General features: G+C 39.3%; 1 protein-coding gene, 1 long non-coding RNA gene and 1 pseudogene across 2 annotated transcripts in view; 2 read left to right on the forward strand and 1 right to left on the reverse strand.

Annotated features, from left to right (window-relative positions):
• Nucleotides 1-13,096, forward strand: part of LOC138849320 (uncharacterized) — an 83,217-nt gene extending 70,121 nt beyond the window's left edge. The window contains exon 4 of the long non-coding RNA XR_011388005.1: nt 1,656-13,096. This is a non-coding gene — a long non-coding RNA (uncharacterized lncRNA). The remainder of the gene's footprint in view (nt 1-1,655) is intronic.
• The window catches only part of P3H2 (prolyl 3-hydroxylase 2), a 165,795-nt gene that overhangs the window by 108,103 nt on the left and 33,895 nt on the right, over nt 1-23,797 (forward strand). Inside the window, exons 2-4 of the mRNA XM_002716510.5 lie at nt 14,545-14,697; nt 15,952-16,141; nt 21,932-22,063. Of these exons, the coding sequence (XP_002716556.3) occupies nt 14,545-14,697; nt 15,952-16,141; nt 21,932-22,063 (475 nt within the window). The remainder of the gene's footprint in view (nt 1-14,544; nt 14,698-15,951; nt 16,142-21,931; nt 22,064-23,797) is intronic.
• LOC138849539 (U2 spliceosomal RNA) lies at nt 23,513-23,684 on the reverse strand (annotated as a pseudogene).

The following is a 23,797-nucleotide window of genomic DNA, read 5'->3' on the forward strand; positions in this document are numbered from 1 at the left end:
GGTACGTGTCTCTTTCCCCATTGTATTGCCCAGATTAGCTACTTAAAAGCAGGAAATATCCTACTTTTATCTCCACTGTTCCCACCCACCAAATGCCCAACACAGGGCCTTCATTAGATGTTGTTCAGGTTGAATTGAAAGATGAAGTACAGTAGCAACCTGAGCTTCAGGACCTCTAGAAAGCCAAGTTTATCACACTCTATGCCTACAGAGGAAGAACATTTCACTCCACAAGTGGAAGTTCGTGGTGACACTCCTTTCTTGGTACAGATCTAGCATGCAGCTGCTAAACCCTGCCATAGTATAACATTTCAAGGGGGAAGATAGCCAATGTAAACCCACTGTCTGCAAAATCAAAATCAGAATCTCTGAGTTTTTTGACCACTGAATATAATTTCACAGTCTATTTGATATCATTTTTCTAGGCTGTGGTTCAATTCAAACCAGTTTCTTCATTTGAACTCAATCCCATAGTTCTCTTCTGTACCCATGAGCAGTCACTTTGCAACTTTAATTAGGCTGATTCTGGGTGGCATGGAGAAAACCCTTTAATTTAGCTTATTCTGGCTGCCATTGACTTCTGGAGGGATCTATTTAGGGTATCACTTTATTCACTTGTTTAAAATGGTAGACTTTATATTTCTGCTGAGTAGGATTAATTGGTGGCTTTAGTCTCAGATGTCTTATAGAATATTCTAGAAAAAATAGAATACTTTTTCATTAGCTTTGGAATTAGGTGACAAGGTTGTGGATTCCAGCTCTTCTATCCAGACTCATGTAGCCCTGAGAAGCCTCTCTTACTCCTTACCTACTGATCTTAACCCTGTAAGCATGAGTGAGAGGGGAGGCAGTGTTACAGCAGATGACTTCAGAGGGCTGTTTCAGTATCTATATTTTGGGATTCTGGTACAATTTAGGTGATGCTTTTACAACTAAAGGCATTCTTTCATCAAAGTTAGTGAAGTTTGCCATATATGTATACAGAGAATCTCAGAAAGCTATTCCAAAACATATAGGAAGGTTTTTAGTCAGAAGAGTTTGAAAAATGTAGACTATGATATCCCATCCATGGAGATGAACCATTCAATAGTACACTGAAGACTCTGAATGTTCTACCCTAAAGAAATATGCTGGGGCTGGCATTGTGGCACATCAGTTTAAGCTGGCATCTGCAGTACCAGCATCTCATATGTGCGCTGGTTCATGTCTTGGCTGCTGTCATTTCCAATCCAGCTCCTGCTAATGTGTCTGGGAAAGCAGCAGAAGATAGCCCAAGTCCATGGACCCCTGCACCCTATTGCTGGCTCCTGGCTTTGGCCTAGCCCAACTACAGGTGTTGCAGCCATTTGGGGAGTAACCAGCAGATGGAAAATCTCTCTCTCTCTGTCTCTTCTTCCTTCTCTGTAATTCTGACTTTCAAATAAAATAAATCTTAAAAAATACATTTACCTCTTAATATGATTTATCTTATTTTTTAAATTAACATTGAAAGGATTTACCATAAAGTCTTATCCAGGGAATACACTTCTTAGCAAGATAAGGGTTGGCTACTAACACCAAAACGTACTTTGTTTCTGTAATTTTGGGCTGATCTGTCTCATTAGTAGTAATGTATTGCTCCTTAATATTGAAAACTCTTCTCTTGCTTCCTCTAGGCCAAAGACCTCAAGTTTGTCTCAAGTGAATGCTTGCCAGCACCTACTCAATCAGACCTCCAGTCAAAGCTCTTCACTGCTAAGATGTATTTCTTTTGAAGCCTTACCATCATATAAAATGCAACCTAAATCAACATGAAATGATAATTTTCTGTTGCTCACAATCAAATTTGTAATCACCTGAAAGAATATTGATTGTGATTATTGTTAGCACCACATTCCTGGTTGACTGATTTTGAAATTTTAAAGATGTCCTTAACCTTACAATTCTCTTGCCCAATGTGTTTCCTCTCCTTTATGTGAGAAATGGAGTTATGATGATTTTCCAAAGACTTTGATTTTTTTTTAAGATTTATTTTATGTATTTGAAAGACAGAGTTACAGAGAGAGGTAGATACAGAGAGAGAGGTCTTCCATCCACTGGTTCACTCTCCAGATGGCTGCAACAGCCAGAGCTATGCTGATCCAAAAGCCAGGAACTTCCGGGTCTTACACATGGGTACAGGGGCCCAAGGACTTGGGCCATCTTCTACTGCTATCCCAGGTCATAACAGAGAGCTGGATCAGAGGAAGAGCAGCTGAGACTAGAACTGGCGCTCATATGGGTTGCTGGTGCTTCAGGCCAGGGCATTAACCTACTGCTCCACAGCTCAGCCCCCCCCCCTTTTTTTTTGAACTTTGCTTCCTATCCATTCTTTGCTCACCCCCAGTTAACCCCACAGTACCCAGGCTAATGTTTCCATAACTAAAAGGACATCATCAAGTTGATAATATGCCGCTAGTCTCACCCTCTTCCCCATGCTGATAAATGAAGTCTTCCATAACTACCTGATGTTTTAGTGTTTACTTTCAAAATCATTTCTGGAATGAGGAATGAGGCAAGATGCATGCTCATGACAACATTCATATCTAGATAGATAGATATATAAATATATCTGCTTCTCTTCTTTCTAGGAACAAAAAAAAAGCACATCTTAGATTTCTGTCCAATGATCCCTATGATCCAGGCCTTGTTTCCCCTTACTACGCACTCTAGACCTTCCACATGAACCAGGTCAACCAAATTACTACTGGAATGAACCCATGTCAGGCCTTCTTGTGGCTGCTGGCTCAGAATAGTGCATCTGAAACATATACACACTTCTGTTTCTTAAGACCTACACCTCTACTTTCTAGAAAAAACTTTTGTGATTTCATTGTCTGAGTTTTGACTATACCGTATTGCAATCATCCAACTCACTCAACCCTCCTCTGGAGTTCCTTAGTTTTTTATATTAATTGTGTCTTCTAGTCCTAACCAAACTGCATTTAGTAATAGATCAGGACCTTGTAGCATTTATTGTGTATTCTCAGAGGTATGGTGTCTATCACAGTTCTTTCTATGTCAGAGGTGATCGGCAAACACTTGTTATATAAAGAGATGTGTGCTAACTCATCTCTACTTAAAATAATGGCGACTAAAATCCCAAGGATGTGTTCTCAACATTAGTTTTAACCAAACCTATAGGTTTTAATGATAATCCCACCACTCATTTTCAGGGAAATTCCTTTATCCACCTGTAAAATGAAGCAGAGGAACAATAGCATTTAAAGGACCTTTCTAAGCCAAGTTCTCTATGCTTAATGGAAGTTAACATGCATAAGAACAATGAAAATGCCACAAAAGAAACAGAATTGGTGCTACTTAAATATTTAGTCAGTGAGTAAATTTTTTCCCCAAACTTAAACTTTCTTAGAAATTCAAATGGACTGGTGTTTTCTTCCTAATATAGTCTGTTGGCCAAGGTACAGAGAAAATGTTTGGGCTTACATTTAACCTGTATATATGGTAGGGATATTTCATTTACTATACAGCCTCAAGGTTATTGCTGCAGTGAAATACCCTTTTAAAATGCAGATGTGATGCCACTGGAGCTTATGAAACATTGAAAGAACTCTATCATCAAAGCCACCTCTTTAGTGAGACCATGTGCCTGGCAGGTTAGGAGCACCCATTAGTGACCTTGTTGGGTTAAATATCCAAAGGGACCTTAGTCTTTTCCTGATGTTCCCTCCAAGAGAGGCCTTTACAGTGAAAATCCCTTTGGCTTATAGCCATGGTGCATTTCTTTGCATGAGCTGAAGTGGGTACTTGGAAATATTTTTTGAAGTAAATCTCCTTACCCCTAGAAGAGCAAGAGTTTGAATTCCACAGAAGATCATGGCATATTTATACTACCATAAAGGTACAAATGGAAAAGATTTTGATTTGCTTGTTTTTCTTGCATTGCTCACAGTGAAGCATTTGGGATAGGTAAAATGTTAAATTTGCTTGTAAACACAAAATTGTAAGAGAATCAAGCATGTTAAAATTGTAATGACAGCATGTGTGTGTAAACTCACTAAGCCTTGGCATTTTTCAATTCATTGTTCTAGCACTTTGAAAATTTCAGCAGCCGAAGGCAACTTCCTGCATCTGCAATCCACTCAGGAAACACTGAAGAAGCAGCAAATAGACCAATGTGTTGATACCTTCTTTGGGCCTCCCAGTCCTTCTTACATATGATAAGACTTTTGTAACGGTCATTTTGTTGTTTCATAAAATGTTTCATAAAACATTGCACACATACACATACAAAAACTTTTTGATTTGTTTTTATAGTCTCATGGTCAGAAAACTAGGCCTTAGGTCTATATTAAGTTATTTTGCTTCTCATTTCCAAAGGACATTTTAGGAACAGAAATCCATAACTCATTGCCATCTTGCTATCATATTCCACACATAAATTCAAGTGATTGCAGTATTGTATAGTTGGAGATAGGGATGAGATCTGGCTGCTAATGGCTGCAGAGACATAGCACTGGGAATGAGCAGTTGGGGAACTAATTTTTGGCTCTGGTAAACTGAGGGCCAGCTTGAAATTTTTTAAAGGATCACTAGAGAAAGGCAATTTTTATCTCCATTTATCATAATGACAACCAGGCAAAAGAAAAACATAAATGAGCAGATAGCATGACAAAATTTGTTTTTATACCATGAAGTTTCATAAAAGAACTCTATTTGTTCCAGCAAACATTTGCAATTGGTGCTCTGAGCCACTGTTTTTGTCCTAAAGTGCCTTTATAAATAACAATCAATACATCTGTCCTAAACCAGAGATAGATGTAGGATCTCCAATCTGCCTGAGGAATTTCCTATTCCTGTTGAGTAGACACTCAATTTAACAATCATTTTATTGCATTGATTTTTATTGGTAGTATTAATGCTTTGCAAACTATACAACAATATACAAGGGTAAACCCTCCGTGTAACAATCTGACAAACTAGCTTGTGTTCCCCAACATGAGGATCATGTACAAGAGGAGCCTCGTTCTGAGTTCACAGAGAGGAGCACTATGTGATTTCTATTGATTTTTCAATCCCTGACATGAATCAAGTTCTTTAAACAAAAGCAGTGACGACTACAACAATCCTGGGACATCAGCAGAACTTGATTATGAAATCAATGACAGATACCTTATGAAGAATTTTGAAGAGGATTAAAGCTATGTTTCCAGAAACAGTAGCAGGAAGCAAATGTCCGAGAGGTTTTGGCCCAGGCTCACTTTTCAGTAACCATTAGTCATCTACTGACACCTCAAGGGAGCCTGCTGGACAAACACTGCAGAGGTTAAGATGCCTGCTCGGTTGTTCAGTCATACCCTGTCCTAGCACTGAGAACCAAAAACAACAGTAACATACCCATAAACCGCACATACTAATTTCATTTCATCCAAGGAAGAGATGATTTGAGCACATTCCATCACCAAGATAGTGCACTTGTCTCCTTCCCAGCAGCAATCAAATTTTGGCTGTTTTCTTGGGAAATTAGACGACATGCAGACGGCTTGAGGGATTTGAGCCAATTAAGCAAGCACTTATTTTTGGCTAATACTTCGCAGTTTTTTCTAACATCTAGGGCTTTTGGTTTTTAAATAGTTCCTAATCTGAAATTGCACATTTAAAAGCCTGCTTCTTCACTTTAGTGTTTTCCCTTCTCAGAAAGATGGTTTTTATTTAGATAAGAAAACGTCTACTCGAAGCTAGCTGATGGAATCTTCTGTTGCTATGAGCTCATCAGGCTAGCCTCTTTTGGCAGGGGCTATTCACCCTCAGTGTTTAACGTGAAGATATAAACATCAGATTAAAACTTCACCAGAGTGTTTAGAAAGAACAGGAGCCTATTAATCAGGCTCAGGGCCATAGGAAATAGCAGGAAAAAGCCTAAGCAGTTAGGCAAAAGAAAGTATTTTGAAAAGACATAATCTTCCTTTCCAACATACTCCATAGAGGGAATGTTACACTTTAAAAATGCCCTTTCCCATTTATTCTTCAGCAAATCACACTTTGGAAGCTTTAAATATTTACTTATAACCATGACTACATATAAGACTAACATTCCAAAGATAAAAAGATAAGCTTACTTTCTCCATTAATAAGGACACCTAGCTTATCTACTAAGTGTTCTTTACATGTGAAGATATCTAAACATTGTACAATGAGATGTAATAAACAAATATAATTTTGAGAAATTTCCCTTACTCTTAAGGTATTTATTTTAATTTTATTTATTTATTTTAAGATTTCTTTCTTTCTTTGAAAGGCAGAGCAACACAGTGAGAGTGAAAGAGGGAGACACAGAGAAAGAGAGATAAAAGGGAGTTGGGGAGAGAAAGATGTCTTCCATCCGCTGGTTCACTACACAAATGATAACAGCCAGAACTCGGCCCAGTTGGAACTAGGATCTAGGAACTCCATCTGGGTCTCCCACATGGGTGAAAGGTGGCCAAGAACTTGTGCCATTATCCACTGCCCTCCCAGGTGCATTAGCAGAAATGCTGGCTGAGAACCAGCACAGCCAGAACTCAACTGGCACTCCAATATAGGATGGAGAGTAAAGTGCTGCTTATGCTGCTGGGCCACAATGATGGCCCATCTTTTCAGTAATTGTACCTTTTCTCTTTCCAAAAGGACATTGAGTAATTATTTGTGTTATTAGACTTTTCAATGGAAATAAAAACAAGCAAACAAGCATAAAGAAAAAAAGGTAGGGCCAGCAATGTGGCATAGAAGGTTAAGCCACTGCCTTTGACGCAGGCATCCCATATGGCACCAATTCGATTCCCGGTTGCTGCACTTCTGATCTAGCTCCCTGCTAATGGCCTGGAAAAGCAGCAGAAGATGGCCCAAATGCTTGAGTCTTTGAATTCACGTAGGAGACCCAGAAGAAGCTCTTGGCTTCTGGCTTTGACCTGGCCTAGCTCTGGCCATTGCAGCCATTTGGGGAGTGAACCAGCAAATGGAAGCTCTCTCTCTTTCTCTATCTCTCTCTCTCTCTCTGCCTTTCCCGTTCTCTCTGCAACTCTGCCTTTCAAACAAATAAATAAATATTCAAAAAAAGAAAAACTGTTTTCATTTGATATACTGGAAACCTAACATAACATGATAGCTGAAAATAAGATAAAATTTAGTTCTGAGGTTTTTAGGAGTTAAGGCAAAAAATACAACATCATGCAAATACCTAGTATATTGCCACTGTATGCTAAGATTAATTTTATAAATTTATGATGAGAAATTATTATTTTCTATTACTGAGTTGTGAAAATACTTTCAAACTTGAATTTTTTGTATATTATGCTAACACTAAAAATGGTAAAACTGCCAATTATGAAATAAAACACTGTTGTTTTTTCATATAGGTATTTTTTTATCCTCTAAAATATGACTCCATTTTATGGTAGGAAATGCTTACAGATTTCCTACAATAAGCTTGAATTCTCACTAAACAATCTGGTGTTTATATTTGAGAGACTATAATCTAAATAATTTAATACAGTAGGTCAAGTGGTTTTCCAAATTTTGTTTCAAAATTTTATCATTTTTTTAAATGTTAAGATTATTCTTTTTTAAAAAAAAAAAGGTTGTTTTTTTTTTGAAAGTAAGAGTTAAAGGGACCAGCGCTGTGGCGTAACAGGTAAAGCCGTTGCCTCTAGTGCTGGCACCCCATATGAGCACCGGTTCAAGTCCCAGCTGCCCAACTTCTGATCCAGCTCTCTGTTATAGCCTGGGAAAGCAGTAGAAGATGGCCCAGGTCTGGTCACCTGCACCAACGTGGGAGACCAGGAAGAAGCTCCTGGCTCTTGACTTCAGATCAGCACAGCTCCAGCTGTTGTGGCGAATTGGGGAGTGAACCAACAGATGGAAGACCTCTGTCTCTCTCTCTCTCTCTCTCTCTCTCTCTCTCTGCCTCTCCTTCTCTCTGTGTAACTCTGACTTTCAAATAAATACATAAATAAATCTTCACAAAAAAAAGAAAGTAAGAGTTAGAGAAAGAGGGAGAGAAAGAAAAAGAGGGAGACCTTCCATCTGCTGCTGCTTCTCCCAGATGACCACAATAGCCAGCACTGGGCCAGGCTGAAACCAGAAGCAAAGAGCTTCATCCCATGTGGATGGCAGGGGCCCAAACACTTGGGTCATCTTCTGCTGCTTGTCCCAAGCCATTGGCAGGGAGCTCGATTGGAACTGGAATAACCAGGACATGAACCAGCATCCATATGGGATGCTGGCATCTCAGGCAGTGGCTTTACCGACCATGCTGCAATGCCGGCTCCTATTTTAAGTATGTTGTTTTAGGGGCAGACATTTGGCCTAGCTGTAAAGATGCTGGTTGGGATGCCTATCACCACCTGTGGCAGAGTGCCTGGGTTTAAGTTATGGTTCTGTTCTCAATTCTAGCTTCCTGCTACTGTGTACTCTGGAAGGCAGCCAATGATGGTTGAAACAGTTGTGTCCCTGCTACCCATGTGGGAGACTTGGACTGAGTTCTTAGCATATGTTGTGGGCATTTGGGAAGTGAACCAACAGATGGGAGCTCTGTTGGTCTCTGTCTCCCCTCAAATAAAATGTTTTTTAAAGGACATTCTTTTAATGTACTATTCAATTAAAACTTACTTATTTGCTTCCTTGGTTTTGTAAAAGAAAATTAGCTTGAGTTGAAAATTATTGAAACAATTTGGAGACATTTGTAAGTGAATATGATGTCACTAATACTGAGATACACACACACACACACTAGGTTACTTCAAAAAGTTTGTGGAAAGAATAAATCAAAAGATAATCCAAAAGGAGGCATTTAGCATAGCAGTTAAGATGCCTACTTCCCATGTTGGAGAACCTATGTTTGATTTATAGCTCCAGCTCCCAGTTCCAGCTTCTTATCAATGCAGACCTTGGGCAGCAGCCAGTATTGGCTCAAGTAGTTGGATTTGTACCACACATGGGAGACGTGGGCTTTTTAGTTATTGCTGGCATTTGGGAAATGGACCAATGGATGGCAGCTCTCTGTGTCTAGCATTCTCTCTTTCTCTCCCTGCGACTCCATGTCTCTCTCTCTACTACTAATAATAAAGCATGCACATTTCCCATGAGGTTTTTGCAGAAGGCTCTGGAAAAGGAAGACTGATTTTAGCTCATGAATTATCAGCATTAGGTGTGCTGTACATGATAACATCTGATGATTCTGTTTCTCTATAGCTAGTGTGCTTATATCACTAGCTAGCACTAAAAAAAAAAAAAAAAAAAAAAAAAAAAAAAAAAAACCTCCATGATTTAGAAACAGAGTGTCTTCAGTGTCTACTTACATCCTTGTCATTTGGTAAGAAATTCCATATGGGGTTAAAAATGCCCAAATTTGCAACATTGCGAAACTTATGTGAAGAACCAAGGCAAGAATATAGTACCTCATTAAATGTAGTGCATGATATTGGACAAACTCCCAACATTAGGACAAATTCCCAACATTCTCTGTAGAGAAGCAATAATTCCCTTCTTTATTGAAAATGTTGACGTTTAAGGGAAAGAGTAGAAATTGCTTATTTTAGACTTGATGTTTTACTGTGTACAGAGATTAAAAAGTGATGCCAAATGTTCTGCTTCCAAAATGCACAGTGAGCTTTACATGTTTTAATGTGCTTTAGAGTAAGCTCCTTTCCTTTACTGCACATGTCTTACAAGCTGTTCTCAATTTCGTCTTCAAATTTTTGTGTTTTATACTTGGAATTTGTGTATTTTTCCTAAATATGTTTGGAAAGTCTCGATTTTTTTCCTTTTGTTATATATTTGTGCCTTCTGTGTTAAACACTGGGAAAGCAAGGCTGTACAAAATAAAGAAGCAAAAAAAATGGAGGAGGGGGCTGTGCTGTGGCAAAGCAGGTAAAACCGCTGCCTGCAGTGCCAGCATCCCATATGGGTGCCAGATCGAGTCCCAGCTGCTCCATTTCCAATCCAGCGCTCTCTTGTGGCCTGGGAAAGCAGTGGAAAATGGCCCAGTCCTTGGGCCCCTGCAGCTGTGGAGGAGACCAGGAAGAAGTTCCAGGCTCCTGGCTTCAGAAGGGTCCAGCTCTGGCCATTGCAGCCATTTGGGGAGTGAACCAGCAGATGGAAGACTCTCTCTCTCTCTCTCTCACTTCCTCTGCCTCTGCCTCTCTGTAACTCCGCTTTTCAAATAAATTTTTAAAAAAATAAGAAATGGAGGGGAGAATAAAGAAAAAAAGAAGTGTCCAACCTAGGCTATCCTGTTTTTATTTTGCAATATGACAAATTCTGCTCTGAATTAGGACAGTTCTCTCCTGATTGCTACAAAGATAGAAAGATTCCCACATGATAGTCTGAATTATCATTCAAAAATTCATATCAGATATGGTCATATCCTCCTTAAAATTCTTTTTTTTAAAGATTTATTTATTTATTTATTTGAGAGATTGAGTTCAAACAGAGAGAAGGAGAGACAGAGAGAAAGGTCTTCCATTCTGATGGTTCACTTCTCAGATGGCTGCAACATCCAGAGATTTGACGATCTAAAGCCAGGAGCCAGGAGCTTCTTCCTGGTCTCCCATGTGGGTGCAGGGGCCCAAGCACTTGGGCTATCTTCCACTGCTTTTCCAGGCCTTATCAGAGAGCTGGATGGGAAGAAGAGAGCCAGGACTCGAACCGGAGCCCATATGGGATGCTGGCACAACAGGTGTAGCTGTACCCTCTACACCACAGTGCCAGTCTCCTCCTTAAAATTCTGTAATGATTTTCTCTTCCACTAAGAATGACAGTCATTGGCCAGTGCTGTTGCTTAGTGGGTAAAGCCGCCGCCTGCAGGGCTGGAATCCTATATGGGTGCCAGTTCAAGTCCGGGCTGCTCCACTTCCATTCCAATTCTCTGCTTTGACCTGGGAAAGCAGTAGAAGATGGCCCAAGTCCTTGGGCCCCTGCACTCATGTGGGAGACCCAGAAAAAGCTTCTGGCTCCTGGTTTCAGAATGGCGTAGCTCCAGCTGTTGTGGGCAATTGAGGAGTGAACCAGCGGATAGAAGACCTCTCTCTTTCTCTCTCTCTTTCTCTCTCTGTAACTCTGCCTCCAAATAAAGTAAATCTTTAAAAAGAAATAAAAAGAATGGCATTCAAATTCTAAACCATAGGCTGCCAGTGATCTTTCACCAACAGCTTCTCAAATCTCTCTCTTTCGTCATTGCTTTGTTTTTAAAGCACACCAGTTTTTCCACTTCAGGGCCTTTCCACTTTGACTTTCTTTTGCCTGGAATGCTCTTCCTCCTGTTGAGTTCATGCCTGGCTCCTTAACTTTTGGGTCTCAGTTTAAAAATTACCTTGCAGAAACATCTTCCTTGACTTACTTACCTAAAGGCATTCTCCTTCTACTCCAACTGCAGCCAGTGCTCACAATGTGGTTTATTCATTTACTCCCTCACAGTACTTAGCCCACTCGGAAATTATTTTCATTAATTATTTCTTTACTTGAGACTTGTACCCTTTGACAAGAAGTAAACATCCAGAAAGCATGGACTTTGCTTGTCTAGGCCATATAAGTATTCCTCTTCATTATTACCATATCTGGCATGGACTTGGTACAAAGTACTCACTGAATAAATCAATGAACAACTAAAAGAATGTGGGTATTACTGGAATATTGGGCCTATTTGTGTTTTCCTGAATTGGGAGGGATAGTAATTTGTAAAACTTGCAGAATTTCATTTGGCTGGGGCAAATGAAATTGATAGGAAGAAGTTACGCTACAAAGATTGGAGCCAAAGCCTGCAGTTCTTGAATGTCACTCTGCAGAGTGTCTGAAATTTCTTTTGTGGTCAATGGATAGCTACTGAAAATTTCTGAATAGTCAATGTGTGCTTTGGAAATGCTTCCTTTATTACTAACTATGGAAAATTATTTGTATGTCAGAAGAGCCTCATCCACTCACCAGCTCATGACAGCGTAACTTCTGAATGTTAGCAGGGTGTTGACTTAGTCAGTGTTCATTTCTTTTTCCATGCAGCGTGACTGCCACGTACCATCATTGCTTCTGGGCTGGCAGGAGAAAATGTTTGCCTTAGTTCTTCACAGTCTGAGATGAAATGACCCAGTATTTCTGACAGGCATTTCTTGCTGGTATTTCTGACTTCTCAATGGGGCAATGGCCTACCTTAAAGAGTTTGATACCATCTTCCTATCGAATCATTCTCCTTTCCTCAGTTGTTCTTCATTTTGTGTTTTACTTTTCTAAACGCATAATTGCTTTCACACTTGGTGCCCTGTCCTGTGCTATGTCTTTAGCAGGTCTTAGTTTGGACCCTTTACATGCAGTTTGCTTTTGGTTTGCTTCAATGGAGGAGTGTGTATATCCTCCCTTTCCTGAATCCTAGTACTTGAAAGTTCTCATAATAAATGTAGTATACACATGCTCATTTCAGATGTGTGGATTTAATTTCAAAAAGGAGTACAAATATATTAAGCTTCTAGTTAAAACGCGGGTCTGTTTTATAGACTCTGGCAATCAATTGTAGTTTCCTGAAGAGATTTACAGCAATTTAAAAGCCAGGGCCAGGTCATGAAGAACTTTTATTGTACTAAGTAATGGTATCTCCTTAAGTAATGGGATTTCCTATGCATTTACACTGGGGAAGACAATACTATGTTTAATCCTGGGCTATAGAGATAGAATGCACCACAGAAGAAAAAAGCCGATGTTGCAAATTCAAGAAAAGAGAACGAGCTTATCAACACTGGTCAACAGGGGTGGGTATGTGCTACAGCAGTTAAATTGCTACTGGGGATGCCCTGTCCCATGTTGGAGTGAATGACTTGAGTTCCAGCTACCCTGCTTCTTATCCAGGTTCTAATGAGTACCCTGTGAGGTACTAATGAGTACCCTGTGAGGCAGTAGATGATGGATCAATTACTTGGGTTCTTACCACTCACGTGGGAGATCTAAACATAGTTGCAGGCTCCTGGCTTCAGCCTGGCCCAGCCCTAGATGTTAGGGACCTCTGGGGAGTAAACCAGAGGATACAAGATCTCTCCATCTTTCATTCATCTCTCTCTCTCTCTCTCTCTCTCTCTCTCTCTCCCTCCCTCTCCCTCCCTCCCCCTCTCCCTCTCCCTCTCTCTCCCTTTCAATTAAAATAAACCTAAAGAAATTCTTTAAAAATCGATTGACAGTTTCAACAGCTGCAGAGTCACATTCCTCTGTGATAATCAGATTTGGAAACTGTAATAAGAATGATGACTTCAGGCCGGCACCACAGCTCACTAGGCTAATCCTCCGCCTTGCGGCGCCTGCACACTGGGTTCTAGTCCCGGTCGGGGCGCCGGATTCTGTCCCGGTTGCCCCTCTTCCAGGCCAGCTCTCTGCTGTGGCCAGGGAGTGCAGTGGAGGATGGCCCAAGTCCTTGGACCCTGCACCCCATGGGAGACCAGGAGAAGCACCTGGCTCCTGCCATCGGATCAGCGTGGTACGCTGGCCGCAGTGCGCCGGCCGCGGCGGCCACTGGAGGGTGAACCAACAGCAAAGGAAGACCTTTCTCTGTCTCTCTCTCTCTCTCACTGTCCACTCTGCCTGTCAATAAATAAATAAATAAATAAATAAATAGAATGATGACTTCAGAGATGTTTTTATTTAACTGGCATCCTTTTAGCACCATTTAGTTTATGAGGCACACACACATGTAATATTCTTTTTGATTTATTTATAAAAGTTGCATTTCTTACAAGTTAATTCATTCTTTTCTTAGAGAAATCATAAACATCATGGATAGTAGATGCAAATTAAATCCCTATCCATGGACTGCTCTACTGGGAGTGAAGCAAATATACTCAAAGCCATTTAATGTAAGATAGAATACCACTACATGCCTTCAAAAAACTAATGGAAATGCTATTACTAAGAATACCAATCCTATGGCCAGAGTTGTGCCAATTCGAAGCCAGGAGCCAGGTGCTTTTTCCTGGTCTCTCATATGGGTGTAGTGAGGTCTTCAAAAGTTCATAGTAGTGTGTCTTGTGGGGATGCTGTTTGGGATAGCTGTATCTCACATTGGAGTTTCTGGTTCCAGTCCCGGGTACTCCGCTTCCAACCATCTTCTTGCTAATACACACCCTGGATAGCATCAGATGATGGCTGAAATGTGGGGTCCCTGCCACTCACATAGGAGACCTGGATTGGGTTCTAGGTTTCAGATTTTGGCTTAGCCCAGCCCTGGTTACTACAAGCATTTGGAAAATCTCTATCCACCTCTCTCTCTGCTCTCTTTCCCTCTACCTTTCAAATAAAATGAAAAATAAATAATTTTAAAGTGTATTTTGAAAAATACTATGCAAGGATTTCACAATTTTTTGCACCACAATAAACTTATCTTTTAATTTCATTTTCCCACAAACTGTTGGAAGTACCCTGTTATATCATAGTGAGTGTGAACTAGAATTCTGGTCTTGATGCTTTCACCTTCTGAGGCTTTGGACTGATCTGTACTTCTCTGAACCTAGTTTAGAAATAATTATTTTCATTTGCTCCTCTCTCTCTTTCGCTCTCTAGCTTAACCAGCTGGACAAGGCAATGGAAGCAGCCCACACATTTTTCATGGCCAACCCCGAACATATGGAAATGCAGCAGAACATCGAAAATTATAGGATGATGGCTGGTGTTGAAGCATTCCAGATGACAGACCGGGAAGCCAAAGCACACCTGGTGAGCTCTGCTGCCCCTTGCCCTTACTGCAGGGAGCTAAGTGCTCTTAAGTTTCACTTGACTCATGGTCAATTTCTGTGAATGAGATCTCAACTTGATTCTCAACTTCCAGTAGCATCTTTGTAATTTCAGAGTTCCCAAGTAGAATATTAAAATTATCAGAATTGAAAAAAAAAAAAAACTAGGAGAAACTGTTTTTAAAGATTTAATGAAAATTTAAACATTAGAAAAACTAAAAACACAAAAACTTCAAAAATTGAGAGAAAAATAAAATTGGTGCAATATGGGAAAACTACAACATCGTACAAATATCGGTAGTACATTCGGAGGTTTAGCTCCTCTCCAGAGTATTTATTTCACACCTAGGAGTGGAAGCCAGTATCTGTGCTTTTCAAACTGAGCTTCTAAAACATCATATAACTCTTTAGATGAAGTGTTCCTTGAAATCACATGTTAAAAAAAAAGAAAAAAAAAGCCGGCGCCGCGGCTTACTAGGCTAATCCTCCGCCTTGCGGCGCCTGCACACTGGGTTCTAGTCCCGGTCGGGGCGCCGGATTCTGTCCCAGTTGTCCCTCTTCCAGGCCAGCTCTCTGCTGTGGCCCGGGAGTGCAGTGGAGGATGGCCCAAGTGCTTGGGCCCTGCACCCCATGGGAGACCAGGAGAAGCACCTGGCTCCTGGCATCGGATCAGCACGGTGCACCGGTTGCAGCGCGCTGGCCGCAGTGGCCACTGGAGGGTGAACCAACGGCAAAGGAAGACCTTTCTCTCTGTCTCTCTCTCTCTCACTGTCCACTCTGCCTGTCAAAAAAAAAAAAAAACTACTTTTCAATTTTCCATATCACCATTCTTGATGTGCGGCCTCCAAAATCAGGATAGCAAAGGAAAACAGTAAGATTTTAGATGCCTGGTTTTCTTCTTTTTAAACTGGGCAAGGCCTGAAGTGAAGGGGGCACTTCCATCCACATCTGTTGCACCACACATGTTACCTGGTCTGACCTACAAGCAGACGACTTAACAAGTACAGTTTGTGTGTGTGCTCAGAAAGCAAATGAAATCCATGGGTGCTGTAGAGGCTTCTAGCTCAGTAAGTCCCCTCTTATTTACAACTATTTGAAGCCAAGGAAGTGACATTTTACCTTCAGTAAAGACCTTCTTTGTCCCTCTGCAGTACAAGAGTTTGAAACCCAGCCCGGCTGCCTCCATCTTACTCTTTGAAAACATGTTTGTTTGTTTGTTTTTCTCTCTTTTTTGCAGGAGAGCTACAGTGCAGCAGTTAAACATTATGAGGCCGATGATTTTGAGGTAGCTATCAAGTACTTTGAACAAGCCCTACGAGAATATTTCAATGAAGATGCAGAGTGCCGCACCCTGTGTGAGGGGCCTCAGAGATTTGAAGAGTATGAGTATTTAGGGTACAAAGCTGGTCTCTATGAAGCCATTGCAGGTAAAGTGGCTTTTTCCTTTTATTTATTTCCTGATTATAAGAATACTAGATGCAATTTTTAAAAATATTTTAACATATAGAAGTCTGTATGGTTAAAAAGTAAAAGACATAAATGTCTACTCCATCATACTTCCCATAAATACATTTATGTAGCTAAAATTTATATGACTCTCTTCCCAGGCTTTTTTTGGATGAATACATAAATATGTATTAGTTTATTTATAATTATTAGTTCATTTTTGTAAAATATAGCAACCCTATAAAAACTGTTTTTCACTATGTTTTTATTTTTGTTTACTTTATGCTTAACGATACATTGTGGATCTCTTCTCATGTAAGTACATGTAGATCCACCTCACTGCATTTAATGACTGGGTGATAATCCATGGTAAGGGTACACTGTAGTTTATTTGGCCACTCCCTTTTTTACATTATTATTCTTACTTTGTTTTTATTTTATTTGAAAGCAGAGAAACAGAGAGAGACAAAGACAGAGAAAAAGAGATCTTCCATCCACTGTTGCCCAAATGCCCACAGCAGCCAGGGCTGGTCCAGGGTGAAGCAAGGAGTCCAGAGCTCAATCTGGGTCTCCCACATGAATCACAGGGACCCAAGTACTTGAGCCATCATCCTCTATCTCTCAGTGCACATATTAGTGGGAAGCTGGATTGAAAGTAGAATAGCTGGGACTCAAACCAGACCCTCGGATATCAGATGCTGGTATCCCAAAGGTCAACCCCTTGGCCAGTCCTTCACTGATGACTATTAAGAAAAATGTAATTTTTCTGTATTGTAAACAATGTAATAGTGAGTACTTGTATAGTATGCTTAAATTACTTGAAAGGGCCTGCGCCGTGGCTCACTTGGTTAATCCTCCGCCTGCTACCCCGGCATCCCATATGGGCATCGGTTCTAGTCCCAGTTGCTCCTCTTCCAGTACAGCTCTCTTCCAGTGGCCCGGGAAGGCAGTAAAGGATGGCCCAAGTGCTTGGGCCCCTGCAACTGCATGGGGGACCAGGAGGAAGCACCTGGCTCCTGGCTTCAGATCGGCGCAGCTCCGGCCGTTGCAGCCACTTGGGGGGTGAACCAATGAAAGAAGACCTTTCTGTCTGTCTCTCTCTCTCACTGTCTATAACTCTACCTGTCAAATAAAAAAAAATTACTTGAAAGAATATTTTATTATCTATGAGAACTTTATAGTATTGCCAAGTGGCATTTAGAATGATAGATACTGTGCATTATATAGTAATTGAGGATATTGGCTAATTGACAATTTATGGGAACTGAGTCCTCTTCTGTACACCATACACAAAAATAAATTCTATTGTATTAAAAATGAAAGAGTAAAAATAAAGCCATTGAGACAAAATATGGGAAAATATTTGAATAATATTAGGAGAGGAAACTCTATAAATGAAAACGACAAGAAAATGAATAGAAATATAGACTTTATGTAAGATTTTAAAATATATATTTATGAAATAAACCAAGCATATATACAAAACACAAATGGAAACATTGTAAAATATTTTGTAAGCAAATAGGTAATATTCTTCATATTTAAAAGGAGACTGTAAAGTATTACTAATAGTAGTAATTTACTTCTTAATTGATAGTAGTAGTTACAATAACAACTGACATTTTGTAATAATTATAGTATGCAAAGGGCTTTACTGATTTACAACATTTTGATCCTCTAAACAACTCTTGGTAGGCAGATACTATTGCTTTACACTCTTTGGCCCTTTTTTAACTGAGGAATTTTGTGTCTCAGAAAGATTAAGTATTGCTATGCAAATGATGCTGGTAACCAAGCCAGATTTTTCTGAATCTATAACTCAGACTTTTAAGATACAAGTAATTTATTCAATTATAAATGTTTAAAACTATTTTTGGAGCATGTAATATGTTGCTTTATTTATATATATAAAGTTTTATTTATATATATAAAATTTTATATATATAAATTATGTGTATGTGTGTGTATAAACGTTCAGTTTTATGTACTCACAGAAATGCTATTAATGAAATTAGTTTTCTGCCCTCACTTCCCAATGTTTTCTACCTCATCTAGTAGCTCAAACAAATCCCAGGGAGCTATATTTCAGTACAGCATCTCCTTCAGTTCCTATCCCCATCTGATTTGCTGCCAAACTTTGATAGATGCCACCTCCTAAGAGCACATAAGACTTCCTTACCCTCTCCACCCATTTTGCAACCATCCTGGCTTAAATCCTACACCACTGTGATTGCTTTTTTGGTTCCTCATATCCTGGTCAGGTTTTGCTTCAGAGCAGAACAGTCTGTAAAAAGTAAAATTCTTCTCACAGCCCTGCTTAAACTATCCTAGTGGATTGCCTTCTACTTGGAATAAAACCTAAAACCTTTAAGAAGGACATTCATGATTAAGTGTTTATGTCTCTCTCTCTCTCTCTCTCTCTCTCTCTCCTCTCTCTCTCCTCTCTCCCTCTCTCCTCTCTCTCTCCTCTCTCCCTCTCCCCCTTGCTTTCACTGTCTTTCTGATCCATTCCAATTGCACTTCTTTTAATTCCTTGGATAGGCCATGGTTATTTCCATGTAGAGACCTCCAAAGTTTTTCCTCCAGACCTTGGTTAAAGCTGTAGCTTGTTCAGAGCTGAATCCTCAGTGTCTAAGTATAGTGACTGGCAAATAGTCAGCACTTAGAAAATATTGGTTAAATGAATGTGTTGATGGATGAATGAATGAATAAAGGAGATGGCATTTCTAGCAATTAACCATGCTGTTATGCAATATTTTGTCAGATTTACTCTTAGATGCTTTGTAATATTTGCTTGTATCATAATTGGTGTCTATGAGAAGCAAAATTTTCTGATTATTTCTAGTATATAGATATATAGTTAACTTTCATATTTATTTGCCTGGGTAGACTTCATTCCTAATATTTTATAGATTCTGCAATGTTACATTTTCTGCGAATAATCATTTTTTTCTTCCTTTGAAGCCTTTTGAGGCCTTTAGTGCAATGTTATATGCAAAGGAACATAGTTGATATTTGTGTCTTATCCCTTATTTTAAAATTAATGTTTATTTAAACTTTTTTAATATAAGGAGAGAAGATTTAATACAATTCATAAATACAATCCTAAGTATATAATGCTACTTTCTTTCCATCCTTCCTCTCTCCTTTTCCTCCTCCCCCTCCTTTGGTTCCTTCTTTGGGAAAGGAGTGTTTTTAATGTTTTCCTATTTAGGATGATCTTTACTGGGAGATCTCAGATACATTCATTTTGAGAGGAAATCTTTTAACTTTTCTGATTGAAGAAAGTATTTCTTTTGGAGTTTCCTCAAATGGATTTTAAAATAATATGAGACATTTATTCAGTGACCCACTGTGGGCATTAACATGAACAAGATAAAGATTTCCACTTTTATAGAGTCAAGAGCTTTCATTTTCATTTTATGACTTTCTCTGTTTCATTGTCATAGCAATAAAAAAGTTTAATAGATACTGCTAGATTGCCTTCAAGAAGATATCAAAAGTATATGACACTATTTGTCACTCACTCTTTTACTTACTGTCTGTAACAGTTATCCAAAAATAGAACAGTGATAAGGAGTAAATTAGTTTAGTTTGTATCTCCTTAATTTTCAGGGATCACAGCATGTTTTTCACAGTTGATATTAGCCAAAAGGGTAAGTCTTGGGAATTTGAAACATACTCAATGTATTATGAAGAGAAAACTTTCAAAAGTACTCCCATGCAAATATCTTGGATCTCAAACTTATTAAAAACATGATAATTGCACAGTGACATTTGAAATAGAAAGCAGGCAGAGAATATAACCAATAAAAAGTGGCATGACAGCTCTCATTTGAATTTTTGTCTGGTTCAAATTGTCCTAAATTAGGATTAAAACTGGCATTTAAAATTCTGAATATATTAGAAAACCAGAATACTTGATTTTAGAATTAGAGGAGACAATAAACGCTGGAGAAAAGTACAGATGACTCCCAAATGAAGTTATTTTTATTAATTCTGCTTGATGAAGCCCTAAAGGATGTCATTCTGCTACTCTTATTTTGGTGCCATTTATATTTTGCTTTGAAAAACATTTTCATTCATATTGAGTTCTTTTTGGGTGTGTCTCTGACCTTTTCTTTTGGTTTATCATTTGGAATTAGAAGAATGTGCCTTAGAAATTTGTCCCAGTGCTTTAGCAGCCAGCTGGGACACTGGTGTCCTTTATTATATGGCCTGGGTTCCAGAACTCCACTCCTGATTTCAGCTTCCTGTTAATGTGCACCCTGGAAAGCAGCAGGTAATGGCTCAAGTACCTGGATCCCTACCACCTCCATGGGAGCCCAGCAACAGTCTGGCCCCGCCCTGACCATGGCAGGAATTTGAGGAATGAACCAGCAGATGGGAGCTTCCTCTCTCTCTCTCTCTCTCTCTCTCTCTCTCTCTCTGGCTCTCACTCTCGCTGTCATTCTCCCTCTCTAATAAGAAAAAAAAATTAATGAGGCATGTAAAGTTTCAGCTAAGTAGGAAAAAACAATTGAAGATTGTTTGTTGATTTTCTTCCTTCCTTCCTATTTATTTCAAGCATGCTAATCACATAAATAGAACTCATTCTTCCCTTCACAACCTCCAGTTGAGGTTAATAACAAGTAGACTTTAGGGATTCTATTGGCCGTGCTCTATAGGACTGAGTTAGCCAGATTACGAGAAACTGGCTCATTTTACCTCACACCAGAATATGCACATTTCCTCCCTGTTGTATTTTGGGTTCCCTCTGCAATGTCATCAAGATCCAAGCTGAATTTTGACTAAACAGAGAATCTTTTGAAAGAAGGCAGTTGTTGTAGGTTAAATTGTACAGCCATGAAGTCCAATGATTTTGTTGTCATCCTCAGGGGAACCTATTCAGCTCAAGCATGAATGAACCATTCTCTCTTCTCTGAGGCTCAGCCCCTCAGGCTTTCTCAGCTCATGCTTTGAGAACACAGAGCTAAGATGTGAAGGAAGCATGAAAATCCCTACACTTCAGGAGTCTCACCTTGTTTGCAAGCAAGAAAAGTGGAACTAGTAGAAAGGAGACCAGAGAAAGAAGAAAATGCTTTCTCAAGTTCTTTAGATTTTATCCTCCCCTTACTTCACAAGTCCCTGAATAAAAGTAGAAAATGCCATTACTAGAATATGAAATGTCCAGGTTATAGAATCATTTATAACTGGGTGGAACAAAGCCCTGATCAATAGATGAGAAGAAATAATGTTTTTATTTTCCCTTTAGGAAAATTTGGCCTGCAAATGTTAACTGGGAAAAAGAGCATTTTTGCTTGACTTCTCATAATATACTCTCCACATACATGGTGGTTCCTTTCTCTGATCTGTTTCCTAACATCTCTAGGATCTGAACTTTCAATCCTGATTCCAGTACACTTCAGACCATCTCAAATATCCAAAGAGAGGCCCCATCATTGTTAAATAAGAAAGACAATATTCAGCCAAGTATGGGTGGGGTGAAATGGTCTGTCACTTTCAGAGGGAGGAGAAAAGAGAGTGGATGGCCAGGGAAGACTGCAGCACAGAGAAAGGCCCCTGAGCCATAGGATTGGGAACTACTGTGTCTCATATTCTCCAGCAAAGAGGCCTTACTTGCTTGCCCTGTGAAAGTGTTTTCCATTCACAGGATAAGGATTACAATGACTTCTCTGAGTATTGTAAGGTCAGAAATGCCCTATGTAATTGTGGCTTTGAATAGAAATGTGGGTTTTCAAATGAAACATTGCTTGGGTCTTGTTTTCCAGATCACTACATGCAGGTGCTGGTTTGTCAGCATGAATGTGTGAGGGAACTTGCCACCCGCCCTGGCCGCCTCTCTCCAATCGAGAACTTTCTTCCTCTGCATTATGACTACCTGCAGTTTGCCTACTATCGAGGTAAAGTGTGGATCATCTGGGAAGTCCTTTGAAGGGGTTTCTGTTCACCATGACCGATATGTTGTCAACATGTAGTCTTCTGCTTTCTTCACACTACCATCAGATCTATGGAGTTTATATATTTTCTTTCTTATCTCTCATCACTGTGGTCAGAACAAGAAGAGCAGAAGGTGAAACACAGGCAGGTGAAGTGCAGAATTTAGTGCTGCAATTATTTCTTGAAAATTAGACTAGATTAACATTTTATATGATTTTTAATTTAATTTTTTCAACTTAATTTCATTAGCTATATATATATTCACATGATTGAAAGAAAAAAAAACATTAAAAAACCTCTCTCTTCCCTGTCCCAAATACCCAGTTTAATGCCCTATAACCTGGTTTCTTATCTATCCTTCCAAAATTTAACATAGAAAGAACAAATGCATATGCACCCATTTATGTTCTCCTTTACACAGAAGATACCATATTTATTATTTGCACTACTCTGTACATCTTTTTACTTAAAAACATCAGAAAACACATTTGATAACATTCAACACCCCTTAATGATAAAAACCCTCCAAAAATTACGTATAGAAGGAGCATTCCTTAAAGTTAGAAAAGCTATATCTCACAAACCAACAGCCAATATCATACTGAATGGGGAAAATCTGAAAACATTTCCCCTCAGATCTGGAACAAGATGAGGATGTCCACTTTCACCACTCTTATTCAATACAGTACTGGGAGTTTCATCAAGAGCAATTAGGGAGGAGAAAGAAATAAAGGACATCAAAATTGGAGTAGAGAAAGTCAAATTATCCATGTTTGCAGATGACACAATGGTATGATGGTATACATGGAAAAACCTAAACACTTCGACAAAAAATTGTTACAATTGATAAACCAATTCAGTAAAGTTTCAGGTTACAATATAAAAAACAGCAGTTTTTTCATGTGCTAATGATGAACTCACAGAAAGAGAAATCAATAAAGAAATCCCATTCGTGGGGCAGGTGCAATGGCACAGTGGGTTAAAGCCCTGGCTTTAAGTGCTGGCATCCCATATGGGCGCCAGTTTGAGTCCTGACTGCTCCTCTTCCGATCCAGCTTGCTGCTATGGCCTGGGAAAGCAGTGGAGGATGGCCCAAGTCCTTGGGCCCCTGCACCCACATGGGAGACTCAGAAGAAGCTCCTAGCTCCTGGCTTTGGATCAGCGCAGCTCCGGCCATTGTGGCCATCTGGGGAGTGAACCAACAGATGGAAGACCTCTCTCTGTCTCTACCTCTCTCTGTAACTCTGTCTTTCAAATAAATAAAATAAATATTTTGAAAAAAAGAAATCCCATTCATAATAACCACAAAAATCTCAAACACTTAGGAATAACTTTAACAAAGTTAGTGACAGATAATCTATAATAAAAATTATCAAACATTGATGAAAGAAGTCATCAAGGATGCAAAATTTTGGAGATATTCCTTGCTCATGGATTGGAAGAATCAATATCATCAAAATACCAGTACTACTTAAAGCAATTAACAGATTCAATGCAATTCCTATCAAAATACCAATGGCATTCTTTACAGAGTTAGAAAAAATAATCCTACACTTGATCTTAGCCAAAAGGCTGAGAAGCAATAGAAAAAAATAATCCTAAAATTCAAATGGAGTCACAAAAGACTCTGAATAGCCAAAGCGATCCTGAGCAAGAAAAAATGAGCTGGAAACATCACAATAACTGATGTTGAAGTA

Source organism: Oryctolagus cuniculus, chromosome 4, assembly GCF_964237555.1.
Source record: "Oryctolagus cuniculus chromosome 4, mOryCun1.1, whole genome shotgun sequence".
Taxonomy (NCBI): Eukaryota; Metazoa; Chordata; class Mammalia; order Lagomorpha; family Leporidae; genus Oryctolagus; species Oryctolagus cuniculus.